Source organism: Erpetoichthys calabaricus, chromosome 1, assembly GCF_900747795.2.
Source record: "Erpetoichthys calabaricus chromosome 1, fErpCal1.3, whole genome shotgun sequence".
Taxonomy (NCBI): domain Eukaryota; kingdom Metazoa; phylum Chordata; class Cladistia; order Polypteriformes; family Polypteridae; genus Erpetoichthys; species Erpetoichthys calabaricus.
Genome location: NC_041394.2, coordinates 115,939,917 through 115,961,646, shown reverse-complemented (window position 1 = coordinate 115,961,646; position 21,730 = coordinate 115,939,917). Strand labels below are relative to the sequence as shown.

Here is a 21,730-nt window from a genome sequence, read left to right as displayed (position 1 = left end):
GGTTGCAGAAAAATTTCTGCTGCTTTGAAGGTCCCAATGAGCACAGTGGCCTCCATCATCTGTTCGAAACAACCAGGACTCTTCCTAGAGCTGGCCAGCCATCTAAACTGAGTGATCGAGGGAGAAGGGCCTTAGTCAGGGAGGTGACCAAGAACCCGATGGTCACTCTGTCAGAGCTCCAGAGGTCCTCTGTGGAGAGAGGAGAACCTTCCAGAAGGACAACCATCTCTGCAGCATTCCACCAATCAGGCCTGTATGGTAGAGTGGCCAGACGGAAGCCACTCCTTAGTAAAAGGCACATGGCAGCAGGCCTGGAGTTTGCCAAAAGGCACCTGAAGGACTCTCAGACCATGAGAAAGAAAATTCTCTGGTCTGATGAGACAAAGATTGAACTCTTTGGTGTGAATGCCGGGCGTCACATTTGGAGGAAACCAGGCACCGCTCATCACCAGGCCAATACCATCTCTACAGTGAAGCATGGTGGTGGCAGCATCATGCTGTGAGGATGTTTTTCAGCGGCAGGGACTGGGAGACTAGTCAGGATATAGGGATGAAAACCTTATCCAGAGCGCTCTTGACCTCAGACTGGGGCGACAGATCATCTTTCAGCAGGACAACGACCCTAAGCACACAGCCAAGATATCAAAGGAGTGGCTTCAGGACAACTCTGTGAATGTCCTTGAGTGGCCCAGCCAGAGCCCAGACTTGGATCTGATTGAACATCTCTGGAGAGATCTTAAAATGGCTGTGCACCGATGCTTCCCATCCAACCTGATGGACTTTGAGAGGTGCTGCAAAGAGGAATGGGCGAAACTGGCCAAGGATAGGTGTGCCAAGCTTGTGGCATCATATTCAAAAAGACTTGAGACTGTAATTGTTGCCAAAGGTGCATCGACAAAGTATTGAGCAAAGGCTGTAAATACTTACTATATGTACATGTGATTTCTCAGTTTTTTTTATTTTTAATAAATTTGCAAAAACCTCAAGTAAACTTTTTTCACATTGTCATTATGGGGTGTTGTGTGTAGAATTCTGAGGAAAAAAATGAATTTGATCCATTTTGGAATAAGCTGTAACATAACAAAATGTGGAAAAAGTGATGCGCTGTGAATACTTTCCGGATGCACTATATATATATATATATATATATACTGTATAGTGACAGACAGCCACTGCTATTATCTTACCAGGCAGCTGTGGTACCACAGATTCCAGTTGAGGTCTATGGGGGCTGCCAGGGGGAGCTGTAGAACACTACTTTGGGTTTCCATCACACCAGGGAATGATTCCAGTTAATCCTGATGAGCCACCTGGAGCACTCCCAGGTATAACATAAAGCTAGCTGCCTCACTCCATTCTGGGAGCCAGAGTTGAGAGGAAGGGAGAAAAGATTGATCCTGGAGGAGTGGAGGTGGAAAGGAGAAGAAAGAAAACTGTGTATTGGTGCACTGTACTGTGCTGCTGTGGGGAGTGAGGGAAAAGTGCTTCTCCACTTGTAAATAAATGTGTGCTGTGCTGGAACTCATGTCTCTGCCTGACTGTGTTGGGGTTGGGAGAGCTGGAGCGTCCCTGGTTTCCACAATATATATATTTAACTTTATTGCTAGTTTGTGGCCATTTGTTGTGTTTTGTTTGTGGTTAGTGTTCCTTCTGCATGTTTTGATGTCTGAGGGATAGTGTCACAGGGGTAAGCACCTCTGCACCACAGCTCAGATCCCATCTTTTGCCACAATAATCAGTCCAACATTGTTAGCAGATGCTTCCCTAGTTCTCAGGACTGTTGCATTATTATAATCTAATCAAAACTCATTCAGTTCCTCCACATTGACTTCACTGTATTTCGTGGAGTTCAGTGAAGTTCTCGAACATTTCTGTGATTTCTCCATATGCAGGGTTTGCTCATAACTAGTGTTCAGGATGGTAATGCTGCATTCTTGTCTGGTGAAAAAAATTAGGTACAGAAGTTGGAAACTCGGAGTGACAACATGTACTGCATTTATGGGAAAATACAAAGCTTCCACTGGGAATTTCTTGCGAAAGTAGCACCTACAGCTAGGTCCATAAATATTTGGACAGAGACAACTTTTTTCTAATTTTGGTTCTGTACATTACCACAATGAATTTTAAATGAAACAACTCAGATGCAGTTGAAGTGCAGACTTTCAGCTTTAATTCAGTGGGGTGAACAAAACGATTGCATAAAAATGTGAGGCAACTAAAGCATTTTTTTTAACACAATCCCTTCATTTCAGGGGATCAAAAGTAATTGGACAAATTAAATAACTGGAAATAAAATGTTCATTTCTAATACTTGGTTGAAAACCCTTTGCTGGCAATGACAGCCTGAAGTCTTGAACTCATGGACATCACCAGATGCTGGGTTTCCTCCTTTTTAATGCTCTGCCAGGCCTTTACTGCAGCGGCTTTCAGTTGCTGTTTGTTTGTGGGCCTTTCTGTCTGAAGTGTAGTCTTCAACAAGTGAAATGCATGCTCAATTGGGTTAAGATCAGGTGGCTGACTTGGCCATTCAAGAATTTTCCACTTCTTTGCTTTAATAAACTCCTGGGTTGCTTTGCTTGTATGTTTTGGGTCATTGTCCATCTGTATCATGAAACGCCGCCCAATCAATTTGACTGCATTTAGCTGGATTTGAGCAGACAGTATGTCTCTGAACACCTCAGAATTCATTTGGCTGTTTCTGTCCTGTGCCACATCATCAATAAACACTAGTGTCCCAGTGCCACTGGCAACCATGCACGCCCAAGCCATCACACTGCCTCCACCGTGTTTTACAGATGATGTGGTATGCTTTGGATAATGAGCTGTTCCACGTCTTCTCCATACTTTTTTCTTGCCATCATTCTGGTAGAGGTTGATCTTGGTTTCATCTGTCCAAAGAATGTTTTTCCAGAACTGTGCTGGCTTTTTTAGATGTTCTTTAGCAAAGTCCAATCTAGCCTTTCTATTCTTGAGGCTTATAAGTGGCTTGCACCTTGCAGTGCACCCTCTGTATTTACTTTCATGCAGTCTTCTCTTTATGGTAGACTTGGATATCGATATGCTTACTTTCTTTCTCAGGATGTACCAAACTGTAGATTTTGCCACTCGTAATATTGTAGCAATTTCTCGGATGGGTTTTTTCTGCTTTTGCAGCTTAAGGATGGCTTCTTTCACCTGCATGGAGAGCTCCTTTGACCACATGTTGTCTGTTCACAGCAAAATCTTCCACATGCAAGCACCACACCTCAAATCAACTGCAGGCCTTTTATCTGCTTAATTGATAATGACATAACGACGGACTTGCCCACACCTGCCCATGAAATAGCCTTTGAGTCAATTGTCCAGTTACTTTTGAGCCCCTGAAATGAAGTGATTGTGTTCAAAAAATGCTTTAGTTGCCTCACATTTTTATGCAATCGGTTTGTTCACCCCACTGAATTAAAGTTGAAAGTCTGCACTTCAACTGCATCTGAGTTGTTTCATTGAAAATTCATTGTGGTAATGTACAGAACCAAAATTAGAAAAAAGTTGTCTCTGTCCAAATATTTATGGACCTAACTGTACCAGAGGAGATTATTTGCCATGTAATTTATCAGATTTAATGAGCTTAGTATCCCAAGGAAGGAATTTTGGACCAAACTGGAAAATATCAAGAGCAAAAGGAACAAAATATCTGGTTTAATTACAAAAATTATGTTTCAAAAATTTTGGTCAAAAAAACAGAAACAAAAGTCTTGGCTACCTAAGAATCATTTCCCTAAATAATTCCATAGTCAAAGAATTTTTTTGTTTAGAAATTATCTGTAAACTTGGACATTGAGTGTACCATGCTGCCATCTTAAATACTGGCTGGCCAATTACATCACATGATGCATCATGACACATAACACGTCAGTCATGCAGTAGCAATTGAAAGAGTTGCTACCTACAAAATGGCCACAACCGTATTAAAAAGTAAATCTCTTGGTAAAATCTCAAAACTAATTGGGAATACTGTGATGTCACCATGTTTTGTCATGGAATCACACCACGAATCATCCCATGTGGCACATTTTTCACTGTAGTAACTGCTAGTGGCCAGTGTGGCAGGAGGCTGGGGGGCAGACCCAGCTGGGACGCCTGGAAGGACCGGGAGGCAGTCTATACATCCCCCAGGCCATGAGGGGGCAACTGCCCTGGTTAGTGAGAGGACCATGGGGATGGACCGAGGAGGCTCAAACCAATTGGGGCCCATGGCCACCGCTATGGGGGGGGGGGGGGGGGGGGGGGGGGGCCCAAACAGCGTGAAGCCCAGGAGATCTGCACATCCGCCACACCTGGGAAGGTGGAGGGAGGGATGCCCGGAGTGCTTCCAGGTGCTAGTGTGGCACTTCCGCCACACCAGGAAGAGCCACTGGAAGAACATCAGCAAGCACCTGGAGCACATCCGGGTGAATATAAAAGGGGCCGCCTTCCTACAGTCGGGGAGCTAGAGTCGGGAGCTGGAGGTGGACGAAGCTCCAACGACAGAAGAAAGAGAGGCGGCCCATGGACATTGAAGGAACCTGTATGTAGGGGTGTGGGAGCACTGTGTGCTGTGTGGGACTTTTTGAAGGAAATAAATGTGTGTTTTATAAAGTTCTGGTGTCTGTCTGATGGTGTTTGGGCAACCTCTCACACCAGCCACAAACCTGCACTGTCTGGATTACAAAGCATTTCTTTTTGCAGCAAGAGGCTGGGAGCATGCTGCACCCACCACATGATGAACCACCCAGATTTGGGACCCGAGTGCTGCTGTGCAATGGGTAACACCTCAGCAAGAGCGAAAGAAGAACTCCCCTGCCTGTGTGCACAGGTACTGCCTCTCAGCACTGCAAGCCGTGCACTTCTGGGGGATATCAACTGAGCCATCTCTCTGTCTCTCACTCAACCCCCTGTTTTCTGTGCAGAACTGCCACTACAATCCTCCTATCCACCTTACAAATTTTGTCCAGTACGCCAAGTGTTTTGTCACAGAATCACACTATGACTCACTGTCAGAAAGAAAAAATAATGTAATACGTGTAATACGTCAAGACATCTTATCCTTACTTCTTGCTTTCACTTTGTCCTTCAATCTGCTTGGTACTGGGGAGGTGACTCTATTGACTGCATATGGTGGCAGCAGTTGTTTTTAATTTTGAAATAAGGAGAAGTTGGGAACACAAGCTAAATTCAGAACCATGAGAGCAGGAATCTATTAAAGTTAGGTTTGGGAGTAGGACAAAAAAATTGGAATGAAAGATTACAGCGAAAAGACTGAAAGCCAGAATAATACACATAACTGGGCCAAAATAGGAGACATACATCATAGTCAGGGACAGAAAAATATTTTGAAACTAAAGAGCCCTTCAATAAACAAACAAACAGAAGACTTAATCTTTTTAGTGAAATTTCAACTTGAACATCTAAGACGTGTACAACACTGACCTTTGTGTCTTTGGCCTGGTGATGTCAATTGCTGTACACTTTCGGCTGACATTACCTGACAATTGCATAGTAACCATCAAAAAAAAAGTACCAATATAGTGGTGGCTATTAAGAATGCAAAATGGCAATGTGGGGGAGAATTCAAAAAATTAGAAACATAAGTAAAAACGCATTGAAAATAAAATACAGCAGTGACCATTGGATTCAACAGTCTCCAAAAATCCCCATAACAAAGTATAAATATTTTTGGAGCCCCAGGACCCATTAAGAACAAGTAAAAAGTGAGTGTCAAATCATGACAGTAATAAAGTTAAACCCCTGGGGCTTTTAATAAACTGCTAAATATTAAAAATAGTTTTATTTGATTTTACTCATCTAATTAAGTCAACCACCTTAGAACAAAAAAGTGGCTGTCATTCACAGGTTTGACAACTTTCAACAACAGACAAAATCCACAGAATAACGATGAGAGTCCTGGAAAAAGTGTGTACTTGGCATGTTGAAGTACATTGCTAATGCATACATTCTAGCTAGCTGATTATTAAATTACCTTGCAGTTCACAACAAGAGACTTCCAGGATTTGGAGAGCTCCTCCTCTTCTTCACTTTCTTCTTCTTCTTCCTCCTCCTCCTCTTCCTCTTCTTCCTTCGGTTCCCTCACTTCTTTGCGTCCAACCTTCTCTTCGGCCAATGGAGAACGAACCCGGGAGCTGACATCTCTTCCCTCCCCAACGAGGCGATTGATGTTGCCTTCTAACAGGCGACGTTGGACAATGCTGTGAGGTTGCTAGATAAGACAGAATGTAAACAGTAAGCTGTGAGTTCATTTATTGTAATCTGTAAGGAGCAGATTTACTTTTGCTAATGAAAAAGACATGTTTGATGTACGAAAGAGGTGAAAGGGCAGAGTACAGAAAAACATCCTTTGCCGTTAGTGGAAAATGCCTGAAGCTTCCAATCAGAGACATTCCAATAAGACAAGTAGGATGTAGTGGTGGACTTACTGCCCATAAATCAGTTCAGTTCAGTTCTAACCCCTGACACACCGTGTGAAATTGAGCAAGTCACTTTATTTGCCTGGATGATATTGTACTTCATATTTGTAATTTGACACGGATAAGGGTGTCATCCAAATATGCAGTAATGTTATACTTAAACCTTTTGATGATATTATTTTATTCAACCTTTTCACATATAGTATTATCAAAAGAATGCAGTCTCCTTAAAAATAACAAATTATAATGAATGAATCGAGTAGCACTTGATTAAATCTGTCAAGTTAACAGCTCCTCTGGTGGGGTGTCACTGTTATATGTGTCAGATCTTGATTTGATTTATTTGAAAGAGTGTATCATGAAGATTGCCATACAAACCAAAAGTCGTTAATACCTGTAACACTAGAAACAGAGGTTAGTAATCATGTGGCAACACTAAAGTCGAAGCCAAAAATAAAACAAAGTAGAAACCAGTATCAGAAGTTAATTGATTTGCCCAAACACACTTATGAAATGACCACACGTGGAGAGGTAGAGAAAGCCTCCAAAATACTGTGGCCAGAGGCGGCCTTAGGGGTGTGCGAGGCCTAGGGCTGACAAACCCCATGCGGGGCCGATTATGTCAAATGCTGTTACCGGTATGTGTGGACTGTATAAACTTGCGCGCGAATTTAATAAAAATAATGTTAACATACACCGGATTTTCTCATTATAGTATTCAGCTAAATTTTTGCAAGATAACATGCGGACTTTATCAAAATATAATGATTTAATCTATTAAAAAAGTGCAATTCATAATTCATGATAATACCACAACAGTGCGAAATGCGATGTGGTGTCATGCGGAAATTAGCAGGGCCTCTTCTAGAAAAGTACCCAAATTGCAAGTGTACTCTAAGTCTCGATATACAGAATGTCATAGTCATAACTCACTTTGATGTCATGTCAGCCAGTTATCATTAGCGATACATGTTTTTGATATTCGAACTATGGAATGTTTTCAAAGACGTACATGTACGGAATTTGACCTTGAAGAGGGATTTTAAAAGGGTTCCTCTTAGAAACATCTCAAATAATTATGCTGGAGAATATAACTTGTCAAAGTAAAAAGCAAATTACTAAGCAGTTATTACAGTTTTGTTATAAATCCCTGGACCAGTGGCATTACTATTGTAGTGAAAAGTTCAAATCAGATTGTAAATAACTCCGTTGAAAGCCCCTAATCAAAGTTTACTACTTAAACTTCATCTGTTCAGTAAGGAGGCGTGCATTCCACAGCAAAATGACTAACAAGGTGCGTAATGAAATGGATGGGAGTAGAATGCAGCCGAGCTAACAATATTATAGGACAGAGAGAGACACAAAAGCACAATGTAGTAAAGTGAAGTTACACGCACGCACATATACATTTATTTATTTTATCTGTTGATTAGTTTTACAAATGTTTTTTGGTGCAAGACGCATTTAGATTTCTGTGGACTGCTTATAATCAACCATCTTCCAAATGAACATAGAGTGCTGTCTTAACATTTAGTTTGCTTTTATTTAATGACAAGACATCCGTCGCCAGTTCTGAAGACTGTTCATTTCAAATTTTTCAATCAGTGCATGTGACATGGGGCAATTGGATTTTCACAGGGATCTAAATTTTTCCCTACACAATCCCTTCAAGGAGTTTGCTGCCAATACTTTTCCTTCCAATATAGGTGAATATCTAAGTCATATGTGTTTTCGGGCATTTCATTATGTACAGGGATTCTTTTGAAAACAATCTGAAAACTCCAGTGTGGACCGAGATTATTTTTGTTTAAAATCTCTATTGTTAAATGAAAACATAGTGGTGTGGACATAGCCTTAATTAACTTCTCAAATGATTTCATATAATTTGAGAAGTTAAGTCCACGTGTGTAGCTTCTGTTAATTGAATAACATCTGGCTGTTTCTATAGGCTGGGCACTTGCTGTAAATCCAAAGACGCCTCAAATATGGAGTATTTGGAATATTTGAGGGATTCGCTATGCACAGAAGTGAAGCAGATGCCCACTTCCTCTGTGTGGGCCTGGCATTTTTTTTGTTTTTAGTTTGTTTAAGGACCCTTCTGACATCATTCTGGTCAAAGAAGGTCTGACTCCTGGCTCCAGTTCTAAGTTTGATTTTTTGCCGACTATTTTCTAAAGCAAAAACCTGTGTCTTAAATCTTGAATGGAATTCATTTTTTTTTACCCAACTAATATTCAATTCAACCCGATTAATACATTTATTGTGAATGCTGGCCATTATCTTCATGCCATTCCACAATGAACCCAGGTTGTCAGTTCACAGTTCATTCTCTATCCTGTCCTTATACTTACGATTTGCCTGCTTGATTTCACCTTTCACTTCCTTCTGTAGTTCTTTCTGTTCAGTTAATATTCCATATTGATATGCCCTGTTTTATCTGGCTATCATTTCTTTTAAATCTGTGGTAATCTATGGCTTGTTTTTAACTTATATTTTCACTGATATGATGGTTAGTTGTTTTTTTTATTTGTTGCTGTTTTTATTGGAATATTATTTATGTTGTAGCCCGGGGTGATCAATATCGGTCCTAGTGGGCCACATTCTTATATTGTAGATTTGTTTCCTTTCCAAGGGTACAATTGAAATTATTTGAAGCCTAAAATAGATAAGTGATTCTCACTCCTTCACTTTTTGCACATCAGTTTCCTACAAGATATTTTATTAAACTACATAGTTCAAAAAGAATACCCACAAGTGTAAATATAGACAAGTATATAGATGGAGAATTGCTGATTCCTTTGTCATTTACGTCTTGATGCTAATAAGGAGCCATTAAAACAGTGAATGCAGCCATTTAAGACTAACATGAGCAATTAAGGGTGAGCTATGTTAACAAGACAGCCAACTAAAATGAAGCCAAAAATGTCACCTCTTCAAAAAGCAATAATTGACATTTTCATTAACAAAATAACCTGTAACCACTGCGTCTCTCCAGGACTGAAGTTGCTCACCCCATTGAAGTGTTGAATTTTTTGCCTCATTAATATTTATATGTCGATATTCATGTTTGTCGTGGAAGACAGTATACAGTTCTCATGCAAGATCTGAATGTGCCCAATGTGGAGCTGGGCTGGTGGACTGCTCGATTAATATATGCATGCTGTAACATCGGCACTGTTTTCCATTTCCCAATTTAATGAGAAGTGAAAAAAATGTGATGTTAACTTTTTGCTCAAAAGCAGACATGTCAGCTTAACCAATGTGGTACACACACAGTCTTTAGGTTCAACCTCACTAAACACGTTCTGAGCACAAGTGAGTTACTAAGCACCCAACACTACAGACAGAGCTCTAGACCATTACATTTAACATGCATATTCTGATGGCTTGCAAATACAACAGTCCTTAGTGACCGTACCCTAGAGATCCTTCTTAGTAGACTTGATAGGACATTTCCTTCAAACCTGCTGGCTATGCTTACCCCAGTCAGTCAAGGCACATTAGGCTCCAAGTTAGCTTTGCTAACTTTAGCTGAAAAATGTCATAAATGAATATTTGTGTAAGATAATTAATAAAAATAAGCTTTGACATCACAAGGTGAGATGATCTTTCCCCCTGGAGGAAGGACATATTCAAAACCTTTGTTTTTCTCTCTGTATTTCTGCTCCTCACAGTTTGCATAAATAAAGTGAATATTATTTTATCATATTTTTGTTAACCTCCAAGGCAGCATTAGCATCAGCCTTCAGGAGCAGGATTCCCTATATATTCAGTGCACATTTTTAAATGCACTCATTCCTTATGATTCATGGGAGTTAGAGGCACAGGAACCACGTGAAGATGAAAATCCCACAAATATGCTTTGCTCCTCCACCTCACCTTATAATACTGTACTTTTGATCATAAGCCTTAACAAGCCTTAACAATAACAAACAGTCAATTATTTTATACATTCTAGACAATACCGTGCAGTTATAAATATAATGCCAAAAAAGTAAAATAGTATTTAATTACTGTACCATATATGGTACTGTACTGCAACAGTAACATGCAGAACATTTTTTCTTAATATACTTTACTATCGACTCGTTAAAGAAATACTCCACCCAGAAATTATATTTTTTTAAATGTTACTTACCTCATGTAGTTAATAATAATAATAATTCATTACATTTATATAGCGCTTTTTTCAGTACTCAAAGTGCTATCCACACAGGGAGGAACCAGGAAGTGAACCCACAATCTTCCACAGTCTCCTTACTGCAAAGCAGCAGCACTACCACTGCACCACCTGTAGTTTGTTAAGGTGAAGATGTAAACGTTACATCTTGCCTGAAGTAGGGGCCTGAGTTGCCTCGAAAGCTTGCATATTGTAATCTTTCTAGTTAGCCAATAAAAGGTGTCATTTTGCTTGGCTTTTCTCTACATTCATAATGGCTAACACGGTACAACACCCTAGTACTACAGGTTCTTCAACATAGCCTTCTGACACTCTTACCAAATCATCTACATTAGCTCCAGTATCATTTCTGCTGTATGTTTGGTAATCTGCTGAAGCTTTCTTTTAAATTGTGATTTGTTAGACTACTAACCCAGGCAATAAAACTGAAACTGATGACAGACTGAATCACACTGCACTGAAAGGACAACTTGAGATCTTTCTCCACTCTAAATACAGTCATATGAAAAAGTTTGGGAACCCCTCTCAGTCTGCATAATAATTTACTCTACTTTCAACAAAACATATAACAGTGGTATGTCTTTCATTTCCTAGGAACATCTGAGTACTGGGGTGTTTTGTGAACAAAGATTTTTAGTGAAGCAGTATTTAGTTGTATGAAATTAAATCAAATGTGACAAACTGGCTGTGCAAAAATTTTGAGCATGTAACTGCTCAATACTGATTACTTGCAACACCAAATTGGTTGGATTAGCTCGTTAAGCCTTGAACTTCATAGACAGGTGTGTCCAATCATGTGAAAAGGTATTTAAGATGGTCAATTGCAAGTTGTGCTTCCCTTTAACTCTCCTCTGAAGAGTGACAGCATGGGATCCTCAAAGCAACTCTCAAAAGATCTGAAAACAAAGATTGTTCAGTATCATGGTTTAGGGGAAGGCTACAAAACGCTATCTCAGAGGTTTAAACTATCAGTTTCAACTGTAAGGAATGTAATCAGGAAATGGAAGGCCACAGGCACAGTTGCTGTTAAACCCATGTCTGGCAGGCCAAGAAAAATACAGGAGCGGCATATGCACAGGATTGTGAGAGTGGTTACAGACAACCCACAGATCACCTCCAAAGACCTGCAAGAACATCTTGCTGCAGTGGTGTATCTGTACATCATTCTACAATTCAGTGCAATTTGCACAAAGAACATCTGTATGGCAGGGTGATGAGAAAGAAGCCCTTTCTGTGCTCACAGCACAAACAGAGTCACTTGTTGTATGCAAATACTCATTTAGACAAGCCAGATTAATTTTGGAACAAAGTGCTTTGGACTAATGAGACAAAAATTGAAATTATATGGTCATAACAAAGAGAGCTTTGCATGGCAGAAGAACACCACATTCCAAGAAAAACACCTGCTATCTACTGTCAAATGTGGTGGAGGTTCCATCATGCTGTGGGGCTGTGTGGCTAGTTCAGGGACTGGAACCCTTGTTAAAGTCGAGGGTCGGATGAATTCAACCCAATGTCAACAAATTCTTCAGGATAATGTTCAAGCATCAGTCCCAAAGTTGAAGTTACCCAGAGGTTGGATATTCCAACAAGACAATGACCCAAAACACAGTTCAAAATCTACAAAGGCATTCATGCAGAGGGAGAAGTACAATGTTCTGGAATGGCCACCACAGTCCCCTGACTTGAATATCATCGAAAATCTATGGGATGATTTGAAGCAGGCTGTCCATACTTGGTAGCCATCAAATTTAACTGAACTGGAGAGATTTTATATGGAAGAATGGTCAAAAATACCTCCATCCAGAATCCAGACACTCATCAAAGGCTATAGGAGGCGTCTAGAGGCTGTTATATTTACAAAAGGAGGCTCAACTAAGTATTGATGTAATATCTCTGTTGGGGTGTCCAAATTTATGCACCTGTCTAATTCTGTTATGATGCATATTGCTGATTTTCTGTTAATCCAATAAACTTAATGTCACTGCTGAAATACTACTGTTTCCTTAAAGGCATGCCATATATTAAAAGGAAGCTGCTACTTTGAAAGCTCAGCCAATGATAAACAAAAATCCAAAGATTTAAGGGGGTTCCCAAAGTTTTTCTTATGACTGTAGACCGAGTTTATGAAGGAGAAACAAGAACTGCATTTAGACTAGACATTTATGTGCTAATATTCCAATTTATATCATTATCTTGAATACCTCATAAATATTTCCATTTAGTCACCATTTTCTATGTCTTTCCCAGAACAACCAGTGATAAACATGAAGATTTCTGTCACTTGAAATCAAACATAATTTTTTCAGTGTTTTTGACGTTCAGAGTTCTTATTCCTCCAATTTATTAAGCACTTCACTTGACTGAAGTAATGGCTTTCATCATCCGCAGATACGAGTCCTATCGCCAAAATGTCATGAGTATACTTGATAAATGAACAATAGTCACTGTTCTCTCTCAGGTCACTGGCGTGAAGTGTAAATAATAATGGATACAGAACACAGCCTTGTATTTAAATGAATGGCCTTTAAAAAAGTGTCCTACACTTTAACTATTTGTGAATGATTGAAAAGAAAGTCCTGAATCCATAATGCAATATGTGGGTTAATTATTCATAGTGTTCAGTTTCACAATCGGCATGTGAGGCTGGATGGTATTGAATGCTGATGAAAAATCCAGAAAACTTGAAAGAGTGATTTGACAAGTAAATCTGATTTAAAATTAACAGTAGATCTTTGACACCTTTGTTGGTTATCTTGAAAGGAATTAGTCTCTGTCATTCAAGTGTTTTCACGAAATGATCATTGGAATGAAAGTAAGTGCCACTGGCCTGTAGTCATTCAGAATGCCTGGCCAGGAAACCTTGGGAACAGAGGAGGAAGGATGGACTGTTTCCACAGTTCAGAGACCAGTTAAAAAGCAAATGAAAAACTAGTGATAGCTGCTTGAAGCAAGAGACATTGTGAGTTACCATCTGGCCCCGCTGCCCTGTTGGTTTTGATCTGCCGAAACATTTCTTCGCTTTAATTATGCTGACCTCCATCTCAGCAATATTGCTGGCATCTTTACAAAGAATGTTGTGCATTATGGATACTGAACATCGGTTTGCGAGTAACTTGGTTTACGAGCAAAAATTTTAATAAATTTTGACTTGATAAACGAGCGAGGTCTTGCAGTACGAGTAGTATGTATACGCTTTGTCTGCTGAGCGTCATGTGATCACAACTGAGCTGATGGTTCTTCTCTCTCTCTCACTGCAGGATTGTGGGCAATCGTCTCCTAATCTCCGTCTGAGTCAGCGTGCCTCACTCATATAGTCAACATCCATACAAGCGTATACTGTTTACTACAGCATTAGCATTGTGACTGTGTATGCGCGCACACTCACTCGTGTGTGTGTGTATGTGTGTGCTCGCTCGCATGTGTGTGTGCTCGCTCGCGCTCATGTGTGTGTGTGCACGCCCGTCTTGCACCCTAAAACACGAACCTGAGTCTCAGTACTTTAGCAACACCAACTTTATTCAGCTTGAAACAGCAACAGCGCGGTTATTTATACACAGACACAGCAGTCAGGCAGGGCCCTGCACATTTATAATGTTCCTTGTTCCTTGTATCACCCATCGACGGCAGGTGCATATAGCATGTCCGTGATCTTTTCAGATTCGCTATTATGGCGAACTGCTACAGCGCTGGGAGACTGCGATTGCTTTGGGACGCTCTTCCACGTGTCGTCCCGTTGGGTGCAATCCCACACGAGTTTAGAAACTCACTCACACCAACCATGATTCTTTTCAAAGGTAAAGTGCAGGTTAATTTGTTTTATGTATTTATTATATTATATTTTGTATTAATCATTTTTATATGAATAGTTTTGGGTTGTGGAACAAATCATCTGAGTTTCCATTATTTCTTATAGGGAAATTCACTTTGATATATGAGTGCTTTGGACTACGAGCACGTTTCCGGAACGAATTATGCTCACAAACCGAGGTTCCACTGTACTCAGTGACAGTGTAATTGGCCTTATTTTATGTGATCCTTTTGTGAGGATGTCAGCATATCCCAGTCAGTACATGAGATGCACTCCTATAGTTCTACTACACTGTCATTGCACCAGTTCTGTGTTTTCTGTATGGCTCTTTTTTCTTGTTTCAGTTTCTGATTGTACTTCATTAGTAAATGAATAGCGACATTGTCAGATGCACCCAGGACTGCTCTGTGATGGGATATGTAGGCGTCAAAGATGTTTCAGTAATACTTGTCCAGTTTGTTATCCCCTCTAGTAGTAACATTCACATACTGATGGTAATGCAGCACTACTGATTCCAGTTGGCAGCCATCATGAGTTTGAAAGGTTCACAGTTTTTGAATAGTTTCAAAAATCGTTTCAGCTGCAGCTCCCACATCAGCATGCGACTACTGTAACAAAGATATAATTAAACTCGCAGGGCAGATAGTGTGGAAGAAATCCAAAAAGTGAGCAGGAGTACAGATGTGCCCTCTCACAGTGATATTATTATACCACCTTTTGTTAAAGTATAGACAGATCCTGCCACCTGTCTCCTTACCAGAAGCTGAGTTCCTGTCTTGTTGTTCACATACAAATTTGTCTATTTCAATGCCTGCGTTCAAATCAGCTTTTGTGGAACTCATCGAGGAATCACATGTATGTTTGCAGCTTGTTCATTTTATTTCGTAATGGCAGTGTGCTGCTCATAATTGATCATTAGCCATAATGTTTTAAAATGTGTCTATCTCAGTCTTACTCGAAATCCACTTCTCTTTTCTTGTTTATGGAGTTTCAGTGCTTTTAGTTGGTTCTATTCAATAAGGGCGCGCACAAAAAGGCGACCTTCAAAAGGGCGACCTCAATTGGGCGCGGAGAATAAAAGCGCACATAAATAAAAGCGATCTTCAAAAGGGCGACCTCAATTGAGCGGTGAATAAAGGTGCGTGTAAATAAATGCGAGCTTCAAAAGGACGACCTCAATTGAGCGCCGAATAAATGCACGCGCAAATAAAGGAGCGCTTCAAAAGGATGACCTTCGGAGCGAATTAAATTAATTGTCCTTGATTATACTAATAGACCGCATCTCGAATATCTACGTGGCATTGCACATAATCTACAGCTTCAAGTGTAACTTGCTTTCACCTTTTTATACATTCAGTCATTGCCTTAATCGAATTTTCTGTAATTTTGAAAACAACGAAATATAGAGAGATTTAGAAATAGTTAGTTAGAAGTAGTTCGTTAGAAGTTCATGCATTAATTAATTGGATGTTTTAATATTCTTGCTTTCACCTTTTTATATGTTCAATCATTGCCTTTATCTAATAAATTTTCTGTAATTTTGTTACGTTTGCCTTTATTCGCTGCGCCCAATTGACGTCACCCTTTTGAAGCACTCCTTTATTTATGCGCGCAGTTATTCGGCGCTCAATTGAGGTCGTCCTTTTGAAGCTCGCCTTTATTTGGCGCTCAATTGAGGTCGCCCTTTTGAAGATCGCTTTTATTTATGTGCGCTTTTATTCGCCGCGCCCAATTGAGGTCGCCCTTTTGTAGGTCACCTTTATGTGCACGCCCTTATTGATGGATACCCTTTTAGTTCATCCAGTATGGTAGCAGTACATGGCAAAGTACTAGTAGTTAGTCCCATTAATTGAAGTGCAAGCTTGCTTTTCATTTGTCTTTTCTGTTTACTGGATTCTGTTTTCTGGATTTTCTATTATTTATTGGGACTTCTTCACCTCAGATTGTCTTTGATAAAAATATTTTATGGTATTTTGCTATTCTTTGTTCTTGACTTTGATTCATTTCAATAAATTCCTGGAAGAATGGAAAATGGCTTTGGAAGATAGAGTCCTGAAGATAAATAGGAAGATGACAGAATATCCATCCATCTATTTTCCAACCCGCTGAATCCGAACACAGGGTCACGGGGGTCTGCTGGAGCCAATCCCAGCCAACACAGGGCACAAGGCAGGGAACCATATGAGATTTAATAATGATCAGGATTCAGAGGTTAGCTTGAAGCAAAAACTACTGAAGAGACTGGATACATTTAAATATCTAGGATCAGAAGTAGCTCAAGATGGAAAATCAGATGCAGAGATAACCCATAGAGTGCAGTGTGGATGGAACAATTGGTAGAAGGTATCAGGAGTGTTGTGTGATCAAAGAATTGAGGCGAAGGTTAAAGGTAATAATTTTAAGATAGTGGTATGACCAGCAATTATATATGAAACTGAGGCATGGGCAGTAAAGGGAGCACAGAAGAACACATTAGATGTGGCAGATATGAGAATGTTGAGATGGATGTGTGGACATACAAAAAAGATAGATAAGAAATGAGACAATCAATGGTACAACAAAAGTGTGAGAGATATCTAAGAAAGTACAGGAAAGTAGGTTGAAGTGGTATGGACATGTGATGAGGAGAAACAATGAATTTGTGGGAAAATGAGTTATAGGAATAGAAGTACAGGGGAAGAGAAAGCAACAGAGGCCAAAGCAGAGGCAGATGAATAAAGGAAAAGAAGATCTGAAGGTAAAAGATACAACTGGGAAGGAGTTGCAGGACCAAGCTATATGGGGATGGTTGATCAAGCACATCAACCCCACATGGAAATGGGAAAAGATGATTCATGTTTGAGTTGTCTCTACAAGCAAGGGTTTTCAGTTTTTCTCTCCCTTGTAAGACATTTTTAAACTTTCATTGCATTTTTAACTTTCCAGGCCAGCTCCCAAAGCCTGTCAGTAGTAGCTGGCTACCTAAAGGAAGGCCATATCTAGCGTAAGCAGGTCTGTGGCCTGCTTTTTGGAACTTTTAGGAGGCCTCCTGGCCTTTTTGCCTTGTTTGTGATTCCCAGTCATTACATACATACAATATACTTATAGTCATCCATCCAAACATTCTGTGAATCCACATATTCTATCACGTGGTCAGGGTAAGCCATAGCCTGTCTCAATAGCATTAGGCTCAAGGCCAGAACCAAACACGCCCAGAACACACAGTAAATCATTCAAATTGCAAATTTTATCTACAGTAAATGAAAAATGAAGATCATTGGGTATGTGCAAAAACCAAAAATGTTATACAGACTCAGGAAGTATCTGCAAATTTTACACAGAGCAAGAACTAAACCCAAGTCTCTGGAACTGTAAGACAGCTGTGCCAACCACTGTAGTATCATTCTATCTATCCTACACATATAAATCCACACATGCCCACAGACACATGCACAGTATATATTTATATATATTTAGTGATGGCTTTCTCTGTTGGTCAGAAGACACCAGAGAGTAAAGGATGGCACAGGATGGGGATAGAGCTGTCAGAGCGAGACATTGAGGTATACCAGCACTTGCTTGGCTTGAGAGGAAGCTTTTTTCAGGGGTCAGTAATACCTGTGAGTGTATCAAGTGTGGCCGAGGGTGCAGTCTGAAAGGAAACAGGGGATGTTGCTAACAGGGAACTTGGTGAGTACCTAGGTTTCCCAAACCTTTACATAAAATATGAGAGGCACCTGAGAGGTTTGGCCTGATAGAAGAACAGGTGACAGAAGGCTGGGTACTAAGATAAAACAAATAGGACAATTCTGATATTTTAAAGGTTGGGGTCCTAGACACTTTGCAGGGTTGTAAACCTCCCATTCGGTAACAGCAAAGGGGCCAGGCCCTTTTGATTCAGATTCTATTTAACATGAATAAAACAACTCACCTTTTGAAAGATAAGCTGAATTTTTTGCTTTGTACATATTGAAAAAAGGCATGCAAGATAAAATTGCAGAGACAATTTTAGGTCATTTAAATTGCCCTGTTTGGCAGTTTCTAAGTTGTTGGTGTGGGTTTTGATGGGCTTTAAAAAAACAAATGGAGAAACCCTTGGGCTTTGATTCCCAGAGTTCCCATGTGTTAATAGCTTATCTCAAGAAGAACAAGGAAAAATACAAATAGTGAAGGCCCCCCTAGTTGCAGCACTGTCTCATCCGTCTTTTCTCCATAATCATGTAGCTAAGGTTGCTTCTCCAGCCCCTACAAGCAGCAATCTACCAACCATCTGTTTTCTCGAAAGTGTAATCTAATTGATTTTGCATTTTTTTTTGTTTTGTACCACAAGCGATCAGGCTTTCTAAAATCAGGCTGCCTAATTCTACTGTCAGTCATGTCCAAGCCTGTTGGTCAGTTACAATATAATCTAACAAGTCATTGGTATCATTATTTGATGTGGTGCATCCACCTTCTAGCAATAAAAAGGGGCACCAGAGCTGTGTATCACAAGTCTCTTCTTTACTTAGATATACAGATCATGATCATTACATAGACATGATGAACCACCTAAGGGCGGCCATGCAACGGGTGACACCTCAGCACCACACTGGAACTTGTGTGAAGTTTTTTCACGGTGGCTGGATTGCCAATTCCACCACCAACCCCAAAGTTTTCCCTGCAAGCTGGAGGATGGTTAACATTTTATAATGAAATTCGTTTTCTCTTTTTAACACACCGAAAGATGAACCAACATTTCTTATTCATTTCGCAACTGAGAATTTTTAAAAACATCAATTAAAAATGAAGCTTTTAGGATTTGCAGAAGATCAGCTGAATTGTAAATATCCACAGAGAACATACATTTCTTGTAACTCATGTATAACACCCTTCATCTTTAAGAGGTCATAGGGGCTTCTCTCAAGTATATCGCTGTGAACATTTTACTACTGTACATTAATCGCAGAGCTTATGTAAATTTCACCAGCATTTTTAACCCCATGTGACTCTAAATTGGATTAAGCAGGTATGAGAGTGTACTGTAACTATATAATTTCTACTCCTACACCAGCGTTCTTAGATATTCCTAACATTTTTTTTTACTGGGCCCCTCTTTAGATATCAGCCCTGAAATGAACAAAAATATAAAATGCTAAAATAACAAAAGCAACAAAAAAATAAACAACATAAAACCTGATAATAGCCAATCGGTTTATTCTCATAATGCACACTTATTACTACACTACCGCTGAGCGCTGTACACATTTAAAAATACATAACGTAAAAATCTGCCTACAGACAGACAGTGACATGAGAAATGTGAAAGCCTAGCAGACCCAGGTCAGCTCATCACCCAGCCCTCCATGATTTTATCTGAAAGAGAGATAAAGCAATAGGTCAGAGAGCCCAAGGTATGTTTTGTTTCCTTCTCCTCTGTGGAATTAATTCCTAGAACAAGAGGTATGGATTCATTGTTTTGTGTGTGTATGTGTGTTTTTTTCTAGCTTTATATTCTACTTTGAATGGGAGTGTTAAGGGAAAGAAGTATAAAGTGAGGGGCTTCATAGACCCGTAATCATTGTTTGACTCCTGGCCTGGGTACTTGACCCAAGGGTCTGTGTGGGTTTAGTCCTGGTTTTCCACTTTACTTCCTCTTGTAAAACATGTACTTGTTAATTTAGTTGATGACAAACTGCCCGGGTATGAATGAGGCTGTTTTGTAATGAACTAAAGTCTCATACCTGGCATCGGATGCTGCTAGAATAGACTCTGTTTTTTTGCAACCCTAAACGTTCATAGAAGGGGCAGCACTACACACTGCTTTCTTGTTGATAACCATGAAGTCCAGGTTGTGTAGAAGCAATATTTCCACTGTGAAGACCTGATCATGTCAAAGCAATGGGGAGGATCCCTGTGAAGTTAAGATCTTGTCAATGCATGCAGTTATGTTTCATGAAGTCTATGAAATGGTTGTTTTGCCAGAACTGGAACATTGAGTGTCTTGGCATTCTGCTTTTTCTTATGCCTGTCTAGCTAATCTTAAATTATGGGTTGCCATTTCTAAAATTATGCATTCTTTTTCTGAAATGCCATTTTCCTACATTTAGTAAATACTGATTGTAAAAATTCTCCCATTTTTCAAATTGTTGTCTGTGCCTCAAGGACTGGACTCCTCTTATCATTCTAATTTTGTGTTTGTTTTAAAGGGAACATGTCCAATGTATATTTAGACCCCGCCCCTTTCAGACCATTACCCAGCAGGATGTGCAGAGTCATAAGGAAATCAGATTGGCTGGCTGATGTTGATAGCAGATTTTGGTAAAGAAGATGGGAGGTTCATTTTTTGTGTTTGTGAGTATTGTATTGGAAAGAAGAAGAAAGCATACAGTGAAGAACTGGATATTCAGTAGTTAACAGTTGGAGGTCTGAACACCTGCCTTCAAATCTTTATGATAACCTTAGGAGGATTCTGACCTGATACAACAACAAAGGATGAATTACCAGTAGAACTAAATCGTTCACTTTTCTTTTTCGGGATCTGCTGAATACTTATCTTCTGCTTCAGTAAAACATATTTTTGCATTCTGTTATTTTGTCATTGGAACATCTACTACCTGGACTGTAAATCTTTGATTATTCATTTATTTCCTTTCTAATGTATGCATGCTTATAGGTATACATAATGGTGGGTTTGACAGACTTTTTGACTGACTCATTAGTTATATAGCACGTACAGTTGATCAATAACACAGCTTCCATCCATCCATTATCCAACCCGCTATATCCTAACTACAGGATCACGGGGGTCTGCCGGAGCCAATCCCAGCCAGCACAAGGCGCAAGGCAGGAAACAAACCCTGGGCAGGGTGCCAGCCCACTGCAGGGCACACACACACCCACACACTAAGCACACACTAGGGACAATTTAGAATCACCAATGCACCTAACCTGCATGTCTTTGGACTGTGGGAGGAAAACGGAGCAGACATGGGGCGAACATGCAAACTCCACGCTGGGAGGAACCTGGGAAGCGAACCCAGGTCTTCTAACTGCGAGGCAGCAGCGCTACCACTGCGCCACCGTGCCACCTATAACACAACTTTTATATATTAAATCCAACAGACCCAAATTCTGGTAGGGTGGAAACTCGAGTCATTTGCATAGGTCTTGATATTAGCTTCCTATCCTACACTAAATAAATAATCATTTTAGGTAAGTGGTTATGAGAATCTGAGGTTATGGGAATATTATCGTTCATTGGTGGTTTATACTTATATGGCAGATGTCACACATTAATTTCAAAGGTCCAGTTTAAATGGCAAATGTCTCATGTGCTGT

At 40.0% G+C, this 21,730-nt stretch overlaps 1 protein-coding gene across 1 annotated transcript in view; it reads right to left on the bottom strand.

The window, feature by feature from the left end:
• Window positions 1-21,730, bottom strand: part of nrip2 (nuclear receptor interacting protein 2) — a 198,972-nt gene that overhangs the window by 58,486 nt on the left and 118,756 nt on the right. The window contains exon 2 of the mRNA XM_028805579.2: window positions 5,999-6,235. Coding sequence (XP_028661412.1) covers window positions 5,999-6,235 — 237 coding nt within the window. The remainder of the gene's footprint in view (window positions 1-5,998; window positions 6,236-21,730) is intronic.